General features: G+C 45.1%; 1 protein-coding gene across 1 annotated transcript in view; it reads left to right on the top strand.

Moving 5' to 3' along the window:
* The window catches only part of ACSBG1 (acyl-CoA synthetase bubblegum family member 1), a 62,069-nt gene that overhangs the window by 29,703 nt on the left and 12,183 nt on the right, over positions 1-20,183 (top strand). Inside the window, exons 4-5 of the mRNA XM_088444068.1 lie at positions 2,726-2,814; positions 11,730-11,850. Coding sequence (XP_088300194.1) covers positions 2,726-2,814; positions 11,730-11,850 — 210 coding nt within the window. The remainder of the gene's footprint in view (positions 1-2,725; positions 2,815-11,729; positions 11,851-20,183) is intronic.

Raw genomic sequence — 20,183 nt, 5'->3', positions numbered from 1 at the left:
ATTCCACGAGAGGAAGGTAAGCAGGAGATATCTGTGATACTAGTGTATGAGGACAGCGGGCCATTCTGGGAGAGGAAGGTAAGCAGGAGATATCTGTGATACTAGTGTATGAGGACAGCGGGCCATTCCACGAGAGGAAGGTAAGCAGGAGATATCTGTGATATCTCCTGCATTGCCTTTTTGATTAATGGCCTGAACACTTAATTTCTACAAATGCATTTCACCTGCTTTTGTAGAAATGAAGTGATTATGAATAGGCCCCTTATCTTTTACCAGTAGCAACCTCTCTCCCCAGCCAAGTACATTCTGCATTCTGCTGTGGGCTGCAAAGGGTCCAGGAAGGCTGCTGCTGCATGATATGTGTGGGTAGGGAGTGAGCCCCTGGCAGATTTTTTAAATGAAGAGGCCACATCTCCACAATTTGGCCATGCCCCCTCTAGTGCCCGGGTCAGTCCAAGTTCTCTACGGCCCTGAAAGTGTGACAGCAGATCCACAATTACAAATATTGTGGCTCCCTACATTCTGAAACAGGCCCCCTCTCTGCTCTACACTTTTCTCCAATGATTACAATACAAGGCTATGGTGATAAATATGAAAAGCAATCTAGTGGAAAGTATATAAAACATAGCCCATTCTTTATTTTATTACTCTTTATTTATAAACATATAATTATATAGTGCCAGCAGGGGCGTCGGAACGATTTTCCCTCCTCCCTCCCTGCCTCCAGCTTAACTGTTGCTAAGTAGAGCAGCAGGAGGCGGGGACTGGAGCGGGTGGTCATGGACGGTCAGGGGCTGTGCATTATAGCAATAGGCTGTACAGGCCCGGCAATGCATGGAGGCAGTGGCATCACAAGGGGGGTGCGGGCCGCACAATGGTGTCACCTGCCAGGGGGTGACACCAAAGTGCCGAGTCCTCAGTGACAGGAGCCGGGTGCTGCACCGTATTCCTCAGTGAGGGAGCCGGCACTGCACACAGACTCTCCCCAGAGGAAAGTCTGCATCTCTGGGACCCCCAGAATGACTAAAATGGGGGCTTGGGCCGCGAGGCTACGCCCCCTGTCCGTGAGGCCAATCCCCCTTTTTGCTGGCGTGCGGCTTCGCCCCGCGCACTACAACCTCCTTTCAAATGTTTGAGGGGGGTTGAGCTGCTCCCTTACTCCCTCCGTTCCGGCGCCTACGAGTGCCAGCATATTCTGAACAAAACAGTAAGAGAACAGACATAGCGGTAAGAGGGCCCTGCTCGTAAGCTTACAATCTATAGGGAAATAGGCATTGATACACAATGATAAGTTTTACATATTGCATATTGGTCAATGGTGCAGCCAAATTGCAGAGATTCTTGGTGGGTTGTATGATCCAGTCACACAGCAATGTTGGCCTGGTGTCAGCGGAAAGTGTGAGTGTAGAAAGGGAACATATGAATAGCTATGATGTGTGGAATGTGTGGAGGGGAGGTAATTAGCTGTTACCAATATGCTAATTAGTGAAAGCAGAATGGTTGACCTACAGTTACTGGATGGTAGGAGTAAAGAATAGCATATCACCATTATCTGCAGGCAAACAGACTCCTTATGTAGTAGCATATGTTTAAAACAGACTCCTATGGGTCTATTTATTAAGAAAAAGAAAAATGCAGTCAATCCTCTGAAAGCGTAATTACAATTTACCCTCTCTTTACATTTACAAAAGAAGTCTCCATAGCTGTGTCCATATGGTGACACCCCATATGCTACCCATGTAGCTCTAGCGTATGCCAAGGATATCTAAGCAGCCTTGAAGACCCCTCTAAGAAAGCACAGCAAAGGGGTTGAGATTCCTATCAGCGGCTCTGGCCACAGGTCATAGCTCACAAGTCAACCCTTCTAGGAAAGGCCCAAAGTCACGGTTTTGAGCAGACTCAGCTTATCAGAAACAGGGCCATTTGGTAACAGATAGTGAGATAGGTAACATTCAACAAGCACAGAGAAGGTCAGGAAGGGAATGGGTACCCCCTAACCCCGCTACTTACATCGGGATCCCGGCGATCGGGATGCCGGTCGCGCCGGTATTCTGATAAGTGTCTGGATTCCGGCATCGGCATTCTGAACGCAGGAATCCCTGCTGTCGGGATTCTGAACGTATCCGGTCAGGAAGAAGCCAGTTCAGTAACTGAAGATCAGATGAACTTCAATACAGTTGCACAGGAATAGCACTTCTACCTCAGTTAGGTGCACTGAGGGGATGTTTAAAACCAGCTTTTGCTGGTAGCTGCATGTCCCGACTCCCGGCAACAAACTAGAATAACTAAGCAGGGACAGGGAAACATGTCTAAGGGGAGACCTTGAAGTGGGAAGATTGAACCAGGTAATGTTGCTGTGAGATTCGTGTTACACCAAGGCTGCAATAAACAGACAGAGCAAAGACACCATGGACAAATGACAATATGACAAGAGGCCTTTGAGACATCCCCCAAAAATATCACCCTATTTATTTTTTACTTTGATACTAAAATCTGTTTTTCAGACTCTGAATATCTACTATTGGAGCCAATATAATAAAATATAGAAGACAGAATTTATTGCAGAATAACAAATTGTATTACTATAATATATATAATCATAAATTTTATAGCTAAAATATAAATTTGTGTTTATTGTCTGCCTAGAGTTTAGTAATATAAAATTATTGTTACATAGTTCCTCAATACTACAGTTACTTTACAATATGTTATTTTTCATTTGCAGATAGGATTGAAGAGGTTTTATAGTGTCGGAATTCTTGGCTTTAATTCACCAGAATGGTTTATTTCAGCAGTGGGAACAGTGTTTGCTGGGTAAGTACAACATCAGACTCATTATATTATGTCCTATATCCCAATCTACCTCTCCTCCACATTCCATCTTGACCAGTGACACCTTCATAGACTCATAGACAACAGCTTATATTCATGAATGCAGCAGAAAGGATAGGCATTCCCTTGTGTGTCCTAAGAGTGGGACATAGCTACCAGTCCCGTAACAGGGTGGCAGTGTGCCCTGTGCTGCCCCCACCTGCGCCCCCTAAGTACATACCATCATAAAGTCGCACCTCAGGGAGTGGGTGGGCCACACCATCATTGGGTACCTACAGAACTGCCAGGAACATCTTGAGGATGCTCTGAGCAGCTGTGAAGGTCCCACGGCTCCTTGCACAGCACTGTGGGAGACGTCACCACATAGTACAAGAGCCAGTAGATGGAATAGGGCGGGTTGCTGCGGTGGGTGAACATAGCAGTTTCTGCACCTAGGGCATCCTACCCTGTGCAAGAGCAATGGCTGCACTGCCTCCTTACAACCCTGTAATAACTACATGTTATTAGTAGGTCTTCTATATAAAGCAAACAGCATTTTCATAAGATAGCAACATTTTAAAATAATTATTAGAAGCTGACCACAAATGCACAGCTTTGATTATGTACAAACACCTTCCAACGTTAGAGATCTCCAAAGTGGGAAGGGGTCTGGCCTTTGTACACTGAAGACATGCCCCCCATTCGAAAGCCTTGGCAACGCCACTTGTACAGTAGGTATTTTTTTTCATCAAAAATGTTTACCTTATTGAACCACCTACTAACTGTCAACTGTCTCTTCCTTGTGACTAAGGGGTCTATGTACTAAGCCTTGGAGAGATATGAAGTGGATGGAGAAAAGGTACCAACCAATAAGCTCTTGTCATTTTTCAAACAGCCTGTAAATTGACAGTTAGGAGCTGGTTGCTTAGTACTTTAACTATGTCCACTTTATCTCTCTCCATGGCCGGGATGTAATAACCTTGCGGTGTACATCCCGCCAGTCACCACAAAAATACTAATCGCATATGTACTAAAATATGCGATTAGTATCACAAAAGACAGCTCTTGCGATAAGAGCTGCCCTTTGCGAAGCTGCCGCCGCCGGGTGAAGGGGTCTCTGTGGGTATACTTCCCCTCCTAGCCTCGGGAGCTTCCTGCTGGTGACCTTTGCAGGAAGTCCCGGGCTCCTCCTCCTCCTCCCTGCACCCCAAAGAAGAATAGGAGGAGAATGAGGTGGGGGACCCAGGAGGAGCCCGCAGGAGGCTGAGGTGACTGGGGCCGGCAGTGAGAGGTGCTAGGCGACTGCAAGGCGGCAAGGAACGGGATGTGGTAAGAAGCCCATAAGCTTCTATAGGGTAACATCAGAAAAACTTAGCGCTACCCTCCGCATTGAAACTCAGGCAGCCGGGGCTTAGTACATATGAAAATGCGGTAAAACCCCCGAAAACTGGGTTTTTACTGCATTTTTCCTTTAGTACATCCTGGCCCAAGGCTCAGTACATAGTCCCATAACTGACTGGTTAGCTGACCCCAGCATTAATATTGAATTGCCAAATTGATGTTGGAAGAATGTATAACTTCAAACAGATTGCAGTCACACATTTTCTTGTGCCATAGGACCTCAGCGAAGTAGGACTTTAGGTGGTGTTATTCTGCTCCACTATTCTTTCCATATTTTTTTGTGTGGACACCAGTTTCAGGGTCAACAAAATTGCACTTGTTTCCTCATTGTTTTGTAGGCATGTCAGGAGTTTGAGGATATGTTAGATCCTTCAGCAATGTGTTACTTTCTTATATTTATTAGAGTTTTGACTGTCATACAGTGGTTCTTGAAATTTTTTGAACCTTTCAGACTTTTCTGTATTTTTGCTAAAATTTGGCCTAAAACTACCTCAGATTTTCACATGTCCTAAAAGTAGATAAAGAACCAAATCAAACAAATGAGACAAAAAAATTAGACATGCTAATTTTTTTTTTTTAAGGAAAATGATCCAATATCACATATATGTGAGTGTCAATAGTATGTGAACCTTTAGGCTTAGCAGATATTTTGAAGGTTAAATTAGAGTCAGGTATTTTCAATCTATGGGCTGACAATCAGATGTGAGTGGACAACCTCTCTTTTTAAAAGAACAGGGATCTATCAAACTCTGATGTTCACAACATAGGTTTGTGGAAGTGTATCATGCCATGAACAAACGAGATTTCTGAAGACCTCAGAAGAAGAGTTGCTGATGATCATAAGGCTGGAAAAGGTTACAAAACCATCTCTAAAGAGTTTGGACTCCACCAATCAACAGTCAGACAGGTTGTGTACAAATGGAGGAAATTCCAGACCATTATTACCCGCCCCAGGAGTGGTCGACCAACAAAGATCACTCCAAGAGCAAGGCGTCTAATAGTTTGCAACGTCACAAAGGAACCCAAGGTAACCTCTAAGCAACTGAAGGCCTTTCTCACATGAGCTAATGTTAATGTTCATGAGTCCACCATCAAGAGGACACTGAACAACAATGGTGTGCATGGCAAGATTGCAAGGAGAAAGCAGCTGCCCATCTGCAGTTTGCTAAAGATCACCTGGACAAGCCAGAAGACTACTGGACCAATGTTTTGTGGACAAATAAGTCCAAAATGAGCTTTTTGATTTAAATGAGAAGCGTTATGTTTGAAGAAAGAAGAACACTGCAATCTTGCATAAAAACCTCATACCATCTTTGAAACACGGTGGTGGTGGTACCATGGTTTGGGCCTGTTTTGCTGCATCTGGCCCAGGACGACTGCCATCATTGATGGGACAATGAATTCTGAATTATACCAGAATATTCTAAAGGAAACTGGGTCATGCACCAAGACAATGACCCAAAGCACACAAGTAATTTGACCAGAGAATGGTTAAAGAAGAATACATGTAAAATTTTGGAATGGTCAAGTCAAAGTCCTGACCTTAATTCAATCGAAATGTTGTGGAAGGACCTGAAGCGAGCAGTTCATGGGAGGAAACCCACCAACATAACAGAGTTAAAGCTGGTTTGTACGGAGGAATGGGGTAAAATTTCTCCAGGCCGATGTTCAGGACTAATCAGCAATTACCGGAAACATTTAGAAGCAGTTATTGCTGCACAAGGAGGTCAGACCATAGTTTTACCACTCACAGATATGTGATATTGGATCATATTCCTTAGTAAAAAAATTAGCACATCTAATTTTTGATTCGGTTCTCTTTATCTACTTTTAGGACTTGTGTGAAAATCTGAGGTAGTTTTAGGCCAAATTTCAGCAGAAATATAGAAAAATCTGAAGGGTTCACAAGCTTTCAAGCACCACTACATATCCATAAACACCCATTGTTAAGGAAGAATCATCCCAGCATTGTTGTTGCACTTCATAAACAGGCTTGAATCAACTTGAATGATGAGATGAAATCCTCCAATTTTCTGTTGCAGCAGCAGGGCCGGATTATGGTCTGTGGGGGCCCCTGGGCAACAAACTTGTGGGGGCCTCTATATACCACCGTTTCTTGTCACCCTAGGAACATTTATTTTTCCTTTTTATTCACCTTAATGTCCCCAGTAGTAAGGCCCCTCTTGCAATGCCCACTGTAGTAGTGCCCCTTATGCAATGTCCCCAGTAGAAGTGCCCCCAGTAATGGTCTCCCTTATGAAGTACCCCCAGTAGTAGTCCCCCCCTATGCAGTGCCCCAGTAGTAATCCCCCCTATGCAGTGCCCCCAGTAGTAGTCCCCCCTATGCATTGCCCCCAGTAGTAGTTCCCTCCTATACAGTGCCCCCAGTAGTAGTCCCTCCTATACAGTGCCCCCAGTAGTAGTCCCCTCCTATACAGTGCCCCCAGTAGTAGTCCCCCCTATGCAGTGCCCCAGTAGCAGTCCCCCCTATACAGTGCCCCCAGTAGAAGTCCCCCCCATGCAGTGCCCCCAGTAGTAGTCCCCTCCTATACAGTGCCCCCAGTAGTAGTCCCCTCCTATACAGTGCCCCCAGTAGTAGTCCCCCCTATACAGTGCCTCCAGTAGAAGTCCCCCCATGCAGTGCCCTAGTAATAGTCCCCCCTTATGCATTGACCCTAGTAGCACTCCCCAGTGCCCCCATGAAGTGGCCCCCCTATACATGGACCCATGTAATAGTCCCCCCTATGCATTAAGCCTAGTAGCACCACCCAGTGCCCCCATGAAGTGGCCTCCCCCCGATGCAGTGCCCCGTACACACACACAAAAAAAAAGATACAACTTACCTGAATCCCTACTCCTGATGCAACCGGCGGCTCTTCTCCTGCACTATGGGAGAGACGTCAGCGTCATGACGTCTCTCCCATCATCAGATGCTGCAGGGGGAGCCAGAAGGCGGAGGCGGCTGTGTGTTTGTAACTGTGTAGTGTGGCCGTGCTCACTGCGCGGTCTACACTACACTAAGCGGTGGGGACACTAGCGGCGGGTGCAGACAGTGAATCGCTGCTAGTGGGGGCCCCTCTGTGTGTGGGGGCCCAGGGACGACCGCCCATGTCGCCCCCCCCTTAATCCGGCCCTGTGCAGCAGGTTCACCAGAACTGTGGCCCAAACTGCTCTGAGTAACTTTCCAGTCAATGACTATCTTGTCTGCTAAATTGAGTTGTAGTTGACACCACTTAATTGACGTTAGTTCCTCACACCATCAGTAAATGAACCTCACACCAGTGCTGAAAGGAATATTATTTGCCTATCCGCACATTGTCTTTAGCCTGACAGTTCTACACATTACATTTCCATATAAACTTGGTGCCAAAATACATGGTCTCAGAATGACCATTTATATGCTTTCTTTCAGTCACCATAAGGCCCATAACTAGGGGTGTGTGAGCAGTGCGTTGTGCTGGGCCCTGGGAGCGGCACTGGCACTGCCCCATGACAACTAGGCTGCAGCCAGTAGTGTTACTGCAGAGCCGAGCGGAGCGTCCTAGGGATTCTTCAGGCAGGGCAGGCACCCTGCAGCTTGTGGAGGTGCAGAACGCTCCAGGCACCGCTTCACATAATACCATGGGTTTACGGGGTCTGGCCGGCACAGGGCACACTGCCGCCTGGTTATGGCGCTGGTCACCATAATGCCTTTCTTATGCAGAAAAAGCAACTTCTTCCCTTTTCTCTCATGTATCTTCATCATGATGATTATGCTGGGGTCAGCTTACCAGTCAGTTAGGCATGAAGAAGAAGAGACAGTCGGCAGTTGGCAGGTGGTTCACTGAGATAGTCCCTTTAATACATACAATAAGTACCAACATGTAGGCTTGCAGCAGTAGAAGAACACTTCCCATACCATTAGAAAACATTTACTAAATCCTGGAAAACAAGAACATTTAAGGATAAATATTTTTTTGAGGAAAAAACTTATAAAACCTGAGATTGTCTTTGGAAAATAAGGACTCTTCTCAACAATGCTTTTTATGTTTAGGTTTAGTGGTTGTTAAAGAAACAAAGTTGGGATTTGTTGAGGGTGCAAGAGTGATCATAAAGATGAAAACTTAATATGTGGTCCTTCGTCTCCCCCTTCCTGCAACAAAACCAGATGATGCTTTAATCATTTGCAAAGTACACGTGAATTGACTAGTGGAGTTTGATTTAAATAATTGGGTCAGTTGATATTAACTTTCACAGAGAAAGAATACTGAGAATATGGAGACCTGCCAGGTCACGTGTAGAAATGCAGAGTGCAGTCACTAATCCTCTCTCACTCTTCCATCAGCTGATCATAACTACTGTAAACTTATATGCATTTTAGGTCCATTTGACTAGGGTCACCCATTTTTGTTCATTTGGATTTAGTAAAACTTCAAAAAAGGAAAAGTGTCCATGTGTCACCACTTTTGCAGTGGGCAGGGACAGAACAACCTGTAGTCAGATTAGAACAACACTAACTGCAGCACATAGTATTTCAGGAGTGTGCTAATCCTAAACATTGCTGCCCTATAGTCTATATATATTATTGTGTTACAATGACTCACGTATTGTAATATTCAAATTTTAATTGAAAGAACCTAATTGCACAATAGCAAAGTAGTAAAACATGTTTTCTATAAGAAGAGTTTTGCTGTAAGGGCCTGATTCCAAGTTGCACGCGTCTGCACGTCTTTGGGCGCAGCTACTGCGCACAAACATGCTAATGCCTGCAGGAGGCGTCTGAAGGAAAAAGACGCCCTGGGCCCTGCTGGCATGTCAGATCTGATGCCTGCACTATAAGACGCAGGATCGGATCAATGTTGCAACCATCAGCCATCTAAGTAAGCCCAAGCTTACACAGAATGGCCACCTCCTGTCCGCTTGCGAGGCCAGTAAATCTGCATCAGAAGAAGTAGACTCTGCCCTTGGCACTCCCAGAAAACGGGGCCAGCATGCCCATTTTCTTGAAATGCAGGCAGTGCTGCCCCATCCCCTACTGCATACAAGATCACAGGACATGTTGTGCACAGAATGGGCCATGTGCATGCAAAGTGCCCCCGCCATCAGAGATGTATGCTGTCACGGCCAGGGTATTTCAGCATGGCGCTAGGCGGGTGTTACCTGTGAGGTCGTTGTGGCGCGGGCTGTCTGGTGGCGGAGCTGGTGTCTGGCGGGGGGCTTTGGCTGCGCGCGTTGTTGTGCGACCCTGTTGTCACTCTGCGCTGGTGAGGCCTGGCGACGTCTCCGTTCCGTTTGGCATGGGCGCCGCCATCCTGCCTTCTGGCCATGTGATGTGGCTGGCCAATCCTGGTGAGTCACATGTTCCCTCCGGCCAGTAACAACACGGCATGGGGTATTTAGGAAGGGTCAGTGCCTTCCTTCTTTGCCAGTGCAACGTGTATCTCAGCCTAGCTGAGAGGGAGTTCTCTGTGCTTTCCTGTTCCTGTGAATTCGCTGTCTGCCAGTCTGCCTGTCAGCTCCTAGCTCCCACTGGACTACCCCGCTTCCTCCATCATCCTTGCCCATACCTGAGTGCCTGAGCCTGCTGACATCCTGCGCTTCAGTTCACTACCTGCAAACCTGGCTTGTTTATTTTCAGTTCACTACCTGCAAACCTGGCTTGTTTATTTTCAGTTCACTACCTGCAAACCTGGCTTGTTTATTTTCAGTTCACTACCTGCAAACCTGGCTTGATTAGTTTCAGTTTCACTACCTGCACACCTGGACAGCTCTAAATTGTTTCTACTTGGACATTAACCCTTTTGCTCCCACCACAGAACTCTTGTGCACATTTATATAATCCTGGACTTTTATTTACTGCCACATTATATGTCTACTCAAGCACTTATTAAAAATCCTAGTTTTATTTTCAAATCTGCTTCTGTGATCGCTCCTGCTACCACCCCGGGTCCACAAACAACCCAGAACATAACATATGCAAACCAACGGGTGCAAACCCCCCACACATACACTTCCTGCATGCTGGAACTTGTAGTTACCAAGAAGGTACATATAGCGGCAGATTCAGAGGTGGATACAGAAACGTCCGTAGCTGCGTCTGTTGGCGGGCGCTGACCTGCAACTTTATGCAAATGCCAATATACAGTTCTTCCCTGGTGTACATCCATGTGTCCGAATGTGCAAGGACTGAGAACCACTGTCAGCATCCATACATGTAGTAATAATGATTGGTGCGTCCTTAGACGTCATTATTGGTCGCATCATCAAAACTTGCACCAGTCCTATAGCAGGTGCAGTTTCTCCATCCATGTATGGCCTCCATGTGAGTCGTTGAGCGTCTGTGTATTCAACCACATGGACACGCCTGCGACACTCCCATCATAGTGCCTGCTAAGACACCAACTTGTGACCACCCAGGAATGCCCAGTACATTTTCAATAGACTTCTCCCAGCATGCCTCTGAAATCGCAACCACTTAGGCACATGTACAAAAGTTTATCCTTAGCAATATCTTTTTCCTTTTCATCTTTACTGTTGTAAGCTTTGGGCCAGCCTCACTTTTTCTCTTCTACAGAGTGTTTTTTTCTTTCTGTATGTGGTCTGTGCATCCCTGTGTGCCTTTTTACGTTCTTCTATACTGTTATACAGTTTTGGTTGTAAATGATGTGATTATGTTGCTATTGGTTGATATTCAGGAGTTTCTTTGTTTTTATCATGAGGTGGTGTGTGATGAGTAAGTATGGAGAAATAACAGACGTAAACAATATATATGGAAGTTCTACACATGGAAGGAATGTTTGATCATTTATATTAGCGCCAGTACAGATTTCCCCTATATACTGTTTGCTGTGTATTACTATATTTATTCTAAAGGAAATAATAGAAGTGTGTGAAGACTGTAGAACTCTCTGGAAGTAACATCAGTGACATTGGTGAGATGGGGACATTGTGCGAACCAGCTGTAATTACATGACGATGTGATGACATCATTTGTATTAGCAGTTAATTATATATATATATATATATATATATATATATATATATATATATATACACACAGATATATATATATATATATATATATATATATATGTATATATATGGTTAATGCAATTTGTGCATTTTTTAATAACGCTGCCATGACACTAATCTCTTTTGTCTGTTTGGTGCATCATTACATTGTATAGAAATAGCGCAGTGTTACTTGTGCATTAAATATTAAAGGAAGAACCACAGAACATAGAGGGTATATTGAATGGTGGCCCTCTGCACTTGTTACTCATACCTGTCCACCTGTCTCATTTCTATCCCTATCTGTGTATTCTTTTTCGGTCCTTTCTGTAGCATGGTGTTTTGACTTTTTTTTTCTCAATGTTTGTAATAATAATATTTTATAGATGCCCTTAAACATCTGTGCAGTTTGTGCACATTTTATAACGTATGTATTTGTCCCTGGAGGCTTCTTCATAAACCCATAAAACAAGTTATTTAGTAGTCACTACACATCACCATTTTTTTCTATGCACATAAAACTTTAGGGGAATTATGACTGGGATTTATTCAACCAATTCACCTGAAGCTTGCCACTATGTCGCCAGTGACTGCAGAGCAAACATTATTGTGGCTGAAAATCAGAAGCAGTTGGAGAAAATCTTGCAGGTAAAATACAATATGTTAATTTTTCTGTTTCTTTGTTCCCGTTCATAGGTCCCCTCAACACTTCAAAACTGGATTATTTCAAATATACACGTTACCTACACATAGTACAGGCATCCACTGCGCATGAGGCTATCAATACAACAGAAACCAGTGACATTATTGAGGCATGAAACAGAAAGTGTCCCATGCCTCAGTGATGTATGTTGAGAATTGATCCTAATGGTTCAGCCAATAATACTGCTGTGTCTATTGGTGATGGGTATGGTCATGGGATGAGCCGATGGAAGATTTGAGCATTAAGGCAGTACACTTAGGGGTCAATCCTATTAGCTGCGAAGGGTGCGATGTGCCGTTGCAACGGCGTTCAAACCCCGGCAATGGAACGCATCTCGCACCCTTCGCTACCCTACCCGAGCCTGGATTCGCATAATTTTGCTCGGAGCCCTGTGGGGCTGCGAGCAATATTAGGCGAATCTTGGCTGCTGTAAAGTGCGGCCACTGCCGCGATGACTCGCACCGGCAAGATCATTGCGGCTAATAGGATTGACCCCTTAGAGGATAAGTTAGTACTTTGAGATAAAGAGGGGCATTATGGAGGACCAGTACAAATTGGCAGCTGTCTACGCCCCTATCTCTGTACTAACTGCTGACACATATTGCCATTGCCACTATTATGAATAAAAAGCTGTACATCTATATCATAAGACATGCCATCTATTTACAAAAATATAACACCGTTCTGCTCTGAGAGCAGTTTTTTGTTTTTAGATGTCATGTCTATTAATTATGTCTCATGATATATATGTACTGTACATCATGTTATAGTGTGTATAGCAGATCAGACTTTTTGCATTAACACTACAATATACAATGTGTTTTTTGCAGCTTGTAGTGCTATGGATCCAAATAATATCTAATTACGTTTTTGTATTCTTTTTATTTTTTTTTTCAAAATAAATTATACATACTGCTGAGATACAGTACCTGGAGAAAGTGTATTTGATAGTTTTGTTTAATGTCAGATATAAATTTCAAAACATAAAATAAATCTAATTCACAGAGAAGGCAAAACCATCCCTTTGCGGCATTTGGTATACCAAATGTGACAAAAAGCCTTGTTTATATCTTTACACTGCTTTTATACCTAAATTCCGGGTCTGACCCGGAGGTTGCAACAGGGTTCCAAACCGGAGCAGACCGTGAATTTTGCCGGCGCCGACCCAGAATATTCCCGAGTCGGCGCCGTTCACACCAGAGCCAGGTCTGCAGTAACCCAACTTTTCCGGCGTTGTAGTTGTCGCTTGCCAATTATGTCATCTCCAAGCGCCACTGAAGCAGGCATGCGGCACGTTCCAGGTCATCGTGACCCGCATTGCGCCATTTACACTGCAGGGTTTCACGGGTTATTCCCGTATTAAACCCTGCAAGTTACCTGGGTTGGATTGCCAGGTCACTCGACCCATGAATCCAACCCTGTCCCCTTTTACACCAAGGAGCTACCCGGGTTAACCCTGCAATAACCCTGGTTTTAGCTCTGGTGTAAAAGGGGTATTATACAATAGCTTCAGATAAGTAAAACCACTTTGCATTTCTCAAGATCGCTATGTATAGCAAATGATGGTTTGTGTGATTAGAGTTCAATTTCTAATTGTTCTGTCAAATTCTAAGTGCTTAAATGCTTCATATTGGGAAGCCTTGAATAAATTAATTTGCCATATCCAGAAGTAAGATATGACCAGGTTTCATTAGAACAACTTCAACGTTTGTGCACAACTGTTCAAGCTGTTACTGATTAATTTGACATCCGATAAATGTGTTTTAATTAATACTTGGCTGCTAGTCCTAGTTTAGCAAGAAATGCACTCTGCGTAATCAGGAGGAAAATTACATTGGTCTCACATGATGAAAAAAAAAAAGAGACTCAACATTTATGGTTTGTGCACAAATTATTCTGTATTTAAACTAGAGATGTGCGCCGACCCCTGTGTTTTGGTTTTGGATCTGGATCTCCCCTGGTTTTGGATCTGAATCTGGTTTTGGATTTTTTTCCTCCGTGTTTTGTTTTTGTGTTTAGGTTTTGGATCTGGATTTTTTGCAAAAAATCATAAAAACTGCTAAAACCACATAATTTGGGCCTGTTTTTGTTCCCACAGTATTATTAACCTTAATAACAATGATTTTCAGGCATTTCTAGGCATGTTTAACCACCTCACAGCTCACAATATTGATGTCACTATATTTCACCAATATAGGCCAAAGGCTGCAGCGAGCTGGCTGGCTAAAGTAAGCAACAGAGCAGCGGCACAAACGCACGTCAGTTTAAAAAAATATCAGGCATCTGTGAAACATTGCCACACAGCAGTGGCAGACAGGATGGAAGTTTAATAAACTATAATAATGTCAGTCGGCAATGCCCCAAATTGTGCCAAATGTAAAGAAAAGAGGTGCAAGATGGAATTGTCCCTCCCAGCCACTCTTATGTGGGATATTAAAAAGGACATGCAGAGTTTAACAAACCAAGCACTTTAGCCACTAGGACTGACACTTTCGTGGCTGAACTCCTTGGTTTGTTTGGGCCCCACAAAACATTTTTTGGAAGGACTACCTTCAATTATTAAGGAGGAGGTTGATGATGAGGGTGTTGGTGGTGGAGATTGCATGTGCTGGTCCAAACTGCTGGTAGCTGATACTGGACTGCTTGTTATTAATTTACAAATTATAATTTTGTTAAACAAATTGCATGAACTCGCTGCAAATGACATAACAGGGAGGAGGTGCCCTTCCTCTGCTAACTTTGGCTTTACAAATGAAACAGATGCCTTCACAAGTATTGTCAGAATTTAGATTAAAATAATTCCACACCCAAGACGTTGCTTTTCTGGCTTTCTTTTTATCATTAGCAAGAACTGCTGCCACTGGTGGCTGATTTACGCAAACCACATACTTATCATCAACATCCACATTAGCGTCAGATAGGACACAAATTTCCCCCTCATCCTCCTTTTGCACTTCCTCCACACTATCAGCCTCATTTTTTATTATTTCACCATCTAATACTAGCACAGCCGTCCTGGCGTCAGTGATCCGCTGTGAAACTGGGTGACAGCTGTTATACTTACTTCCTCTATCAAAGGACTGTTTAATAGTCAATTGTTTTTTTAAATTACTTCCAATCACGAATGAGGATGTAGATGATGAGGCAGGTGTTGGTGTTGGAGATCGAAGGCGCTTGGATCTCAGAGAGAGGCAGCAGGTAGGTGACACTGGACTTGTTACGTTTTGAGTTTTGGAACTTGGCGATGTACTCTTTGATATTTGATGAATGCGCTCCAAGTGAAGTAACAAGGAGGAGGTTCCTAGGTGGTTTAGGTCCCTCCCTCTACTCACTCTTGCATGGCAACAGGCACATATGACTTGACAACTGTTGTCCGGATCGGGATGGAAATAATTCCACACGTGAGAAGTAGATTTTTTTTGTCTTTTGTCCCGACATGACAACAATGGGCTTTTGCTTTTACAAACCATGGGCAACAGCTGTTGCCTTACTTACACAAAGGACATCCTCGGCATCAACATCCTCATCACCAACATCTTCATCATCAACATCCTCATCATCCTTAGCACCTTCATCCACCAAAATATCCTCCTCCTCCATGTGCAATTCCACAGAAGCATCCTCAATGACTACGTGTGCAAGATGTTGACTGCCCTTCCCCACATTTACAGAGGGCACACAAATATTGGAACTTGGAGGATCCTCCAGTACACTAGTATTTAGGTCGGGCTCACACATGGCAACCGCGGACACACTTGCAGTCTCCTCGGGGATTTGTGATTTCGATTTCTCAGGGCACACAGCTGGTTTTTCCGGAGCTGTCTTAACAACTTTCACATTTTTAATTGGACCACCACCACTACTACTACAAGCAGAAGGGCTATCAGAATCAGCAGTCTTCTTCAAGTAAGAAGGCCAAGGCCTTATCCTTTCCTTGCCACTTCGTGTAGTGAATGGCATATTGCCAATTTTTTGTTTATCTAAAGTCAAATATCCTTTCAATTTTTTTTTCTTAATTTCGGTAAAACCTGCTTTACCATATTGATGGCATGACTTAAGCCCTGGGGCATGGGCCTTCCTAGAGGTCGAGGAAGTTGACGGCCTTGCACTGCTGTCGGCAGCTACAACATGTGGTTCTTGGCCTTGCTCTCCTGTCATGTGACAGCCCTCCATATTTTTTCTGCAGTCTAGAAGCAGTGTCACAATCACCAATAGTGTAGCCAAGGTGCGGTTACAAAAATATTAGAAAAAACAACAAATGATGATTTATATTTTTGTCAGCTCCAGAAGAACTTGGCCCCAGAGTAACGATTGATCATGACTAGAGTCTGTCAGCACAATTTTGCAACTTGCATTGCTGGCTGGATCTTGTCCACTACTACGGTTAAGCCGAAAACCCACCCACACAAACAAGAAAATAATATGACACTTTAATTTTTTTTTTTGATTGAACACGACTGTAGTCGCTGTATCTTGTGCGCTAATGTGGTTAAGCCTAACACCCACGCACACACAGAAGAAAAATATATATAAGACAGTGACACTTGTATTGTTTTTTTTTTTATTGAACACGATTGTACTGTAGTCGCTGGATCTTCTTGTGCGCTAATGTGGTTAAGCCTAACACCCACGCACACACAGAAGAAAAAAATATGTAAGACAGTGACACTTGTATTGGTTTTTTTTTTAATTGAACACGACAGCAGTCGCTGGATCTTGTGCGCTAATGTGGTTAAGCCTAACACCCACGCACACACAGAAGAAAAAAATATATAAGACAGTGACACTTGTATTGTGTTTTTTTTAATCGAACACGACAGCAGTCGCTGGATCTTGTGTGCTAATGTGGTTAAGCCTAACACCCACGCACACACAGAAGATAAAAAATTTTAAGACAGTGACACTTGTATTGTTTTTTTTTTAATCGAACACGACAGCAGTCGCTGGATCTTGTGCGCTAATGTGGTTAAGCCTAACACCCACGCACACACAGAAGAAAAAAATATGTAAGACAGTGACACTTGTATTGTTTTTTTTTTTTTAATTGAACACGACAGCAGTCGTTGGATCTTATGCGCTAATGTGGTTAAGCCTAACACCCACGCACACACAGAAGATAAAAATTTTTAAGACAGTGACACTTGTATTGTGTTTTTTTTAATCGAACACGACAGCAGTCGCTGGATCTTGTGCGCTAATGTGGTTAAGCCTAACACCCACGCACACACAGAAGATAAAAAAAATTTTACCAGCCACTGAAGCATTAGTAGACTGCGGGCACATGCGCATTTTCAGTGGCCACACCCATTGTGGCATGTAACCACGCTCACTTTTTTGTGGCACGCCTTTGTCACTCGCACCTACTTGGGGGGGGGGCTCCGTTTTTTTAACTTGGTCTTGGCTCCAAATACCCTAGTTACGCCACTGATGTACAGCTTTTGTGTCACTAATCTTTACCCTGGCAGCCGGTCCTCCCCTTTTAAGTCTGTCCCGTCTCCCTTACACTGAGAGCCATTGGGACACGCTCCCAGGCTTCCACTGTACACGCATATATATAATCTATATATATAAATAAAACTAGCTGATGTACCCGGTTTCACCCAGGTAGACCTTAGATATTGACTGTTTCCATTTCCATCTCACCACTCCAGTAACACATTAATCCTTCACCTCTATTATAATGCATCACTGTTATAGTAAGACATTAACCTCCCTCACCTGTGTACTAACTCATTCCACTCCCTCACCTGTGTAGTAACACATCCCCCTCCATCACCTGTGCAGTAATACATTCCCCTCCCTTACCTCGATGATAACACATTCCCCTATCACTACTGTTGTAGCATTTTCCTCTCACCACTGTAGTAACACACAGGGCCATAACTAGGGTGGTGCGGCCGGTGCCGCCGCACAGATCGCTGATGCCCTGTCATCCGGTACACTGTTGTTATGAGCGGTGTGCCCAGGTCCTTTCCTGGCTCTCTGACTCTTCCTCCCCATCCTGCACCTCGCTGCCACCGCACTGAGGGCCTCATTCAGAGGCGGTCGTTAGATGCAAGCGGTCGCTCTGAATCAGGACGGCCGCTTGCATCCTGAACGGCCGCCTCCTTGTCGATCGATAAGCTGTGGGTTAACACCCACAGCTCTAACGACCGACATGGGTGATGGTCGCGATGGTCAAGACCATCGGGGCCTACGACCAGACCCTAGGGTAGGGCCTGGGCACTCGTAAGCCCCAGGGAGCTTCCTGCTCTGTTCGAGCAGGAAGTTCCCCACTGACATCAGCAATGATGTCAGTGGGGCCGCCCCGAAACGGCAAGTGTTCCGACTGGAACACCTCCATTTGGCCGGGCACGCCCCCGGCCCGCCCAGCAAACGGGCCGGGGGCGTGCCCTCAACATCGACAGCTCGCCCCATCTGCTACGAGACCCCTAACGACAGAGTGCCCGTCGTTAGTCGGGTCTCGCGCATGCGCACGATGGAGCCGGCTCCATCGTGTGCATGCGCTGTGGGGCAACATCGAGATGGTTGTGAGCACTCAGCGCTCACAACAGACTTTGAATGAGCTCCTGATTATTCCTGGTGGTGGCTGCCGAGATTTGCGTTCCACTGTGGAACGTAAACTGGAAGCGCCTCCTCTCCACCTATCTGCTACTTCTCTTTCATTCCACTGCTGCATCGCGCTCACGCACTGCATATGTGCGAAGCCTGGGAGTGACTGACTGCTGTGCTGCATCGCGCTCATGCACTGTATATATGTGCTGAGCCTGGGAGTGACTGACTGCTGCGCTGCATGGCGCTCATGCACTGTATATATGTGCTGAGCCTGGGAGTGACTGACTGCTGCGCTGCATTGCGCTCATGCACTGTATATATGTGCTGAGCCTGGGAGTGACTGACTGCTGCGCTGCATCGCGCTCACGCACTGCATATTTGCTGAGCCTGGGAGTGACTGACTGCTGCGCTGCATCGCGTTCACGCACTGTATATATGTGCTGAACCTGGGAGTGACTGACTGCTGCGCTGCATCGCACTCACGCACTGTATATATGTGCTGAGCCTGGGAGTGACTGACTGCTGCGCTGCATCGCACTCACGCACTGTATATGTGCTGAGCCTGGGAGTGAATGACTGCTGCTTTGATGACCCCTGCCAGTGACCGCAATCTGTGTATGAGCAAGGGGATCTGATAATCGAGGCTATGGGGAGCATGTGCCCTCCCCCTCCCCTCTGGATCAGGTCACGGTGTGTGCTACTTCTTGCCTGACTCTGGCAGGCAGCTCCGCATGCTTCCCTATGTGGATCTCCAACCCCCACCTCTACTTCCCCTCTCTTCTTCTCCCCAGCGGGAGCTGTTACTGTCATAGCCGGCACTATAGAGATCTGAAAGAAAAAGCAGGAAGGTGAGTACTGAACATCACAGCCACCTCTGTGTCTGTAACCCCTTCATCCCCACCTGGAAACTGATGCCTAGTACAGGTGGTCTCACAGAAGCACTTTGCAAAGAGATCTGCTGTTTTTTTGTTTTTTTCCTTACTTTTGATCAGAGTATTAATTAAATAAGATTACTGTATTTATTTTTACTATTTGCCTCCCCTATTTACCTCTCTATATATGCATCCCTTGCCCACCAGTATCTCTGCCCACTCCCTACCTACATTTGTGCCCACCCCCACCTTCCCCACGGGTATCTCTACTAGCCCCCTCACCATCTGTCTCTGCCCGACCCCCACATCTGTCTCTGTGGGAGCCAATGTGTTTTATTTTTTACCTGTACATGCACCTGAGTTGCACCGCACATAATGATACATCCCAATGGTGTTCATACAGAGTTGCAGTACAGGCTTAGAAGCATGCACAAAGAAGTGTACTAAAAATGTGTTGTGTGATCCAGGGCGTTTATCAGACGCAGATGTAACATAGTATGGTCATATTAGTATGGGAGCGCAGGCACTAGGTACTGCAACCCACCCCCAGCCAGTACTTGCGGGGACATGACGAACCAGCCGTCCCCATTAGCTGTGACTAAACGGTTACCAAATAGATGCCAGCCAGCATCCCCCAGATTGATGAACATGAGAGCATGCCATGATGCCACACTCCATCCCCATGAGGCCACCCCCATTTTTCAGGCACACACCTAATAGCCTAATTGGGGGGGGGGGGCACCGGTGTTCTTTCTGGCACAGGGCACCAAAATGTCTAGCTACGGCTCTGGTAACACATTCCCTTCTCTTGCTATTCAAATAGGGGGGGCACAGTTGCTGTTTGTCTCATT

This window comes from Taudactylus pleione, unplaced genomic scaffold, assembly GCF_031769625.1.
Source record: "Taudactylus pleione unplaced genomic scaffold, aTauple2 ptg000019l, whole genome shotgun sequence".
NCBI classification, from domain to species: Eukaryota; Metazoa; Chordata; class Amphibia; order Anura; family Myobatrachidae; genus Taudactylus; species Taudactylus pleione.
Note: the sequence above shows the minus strand (reverse complement) of the source record. Positions and strands in the feature narration are given on the sequence as shown.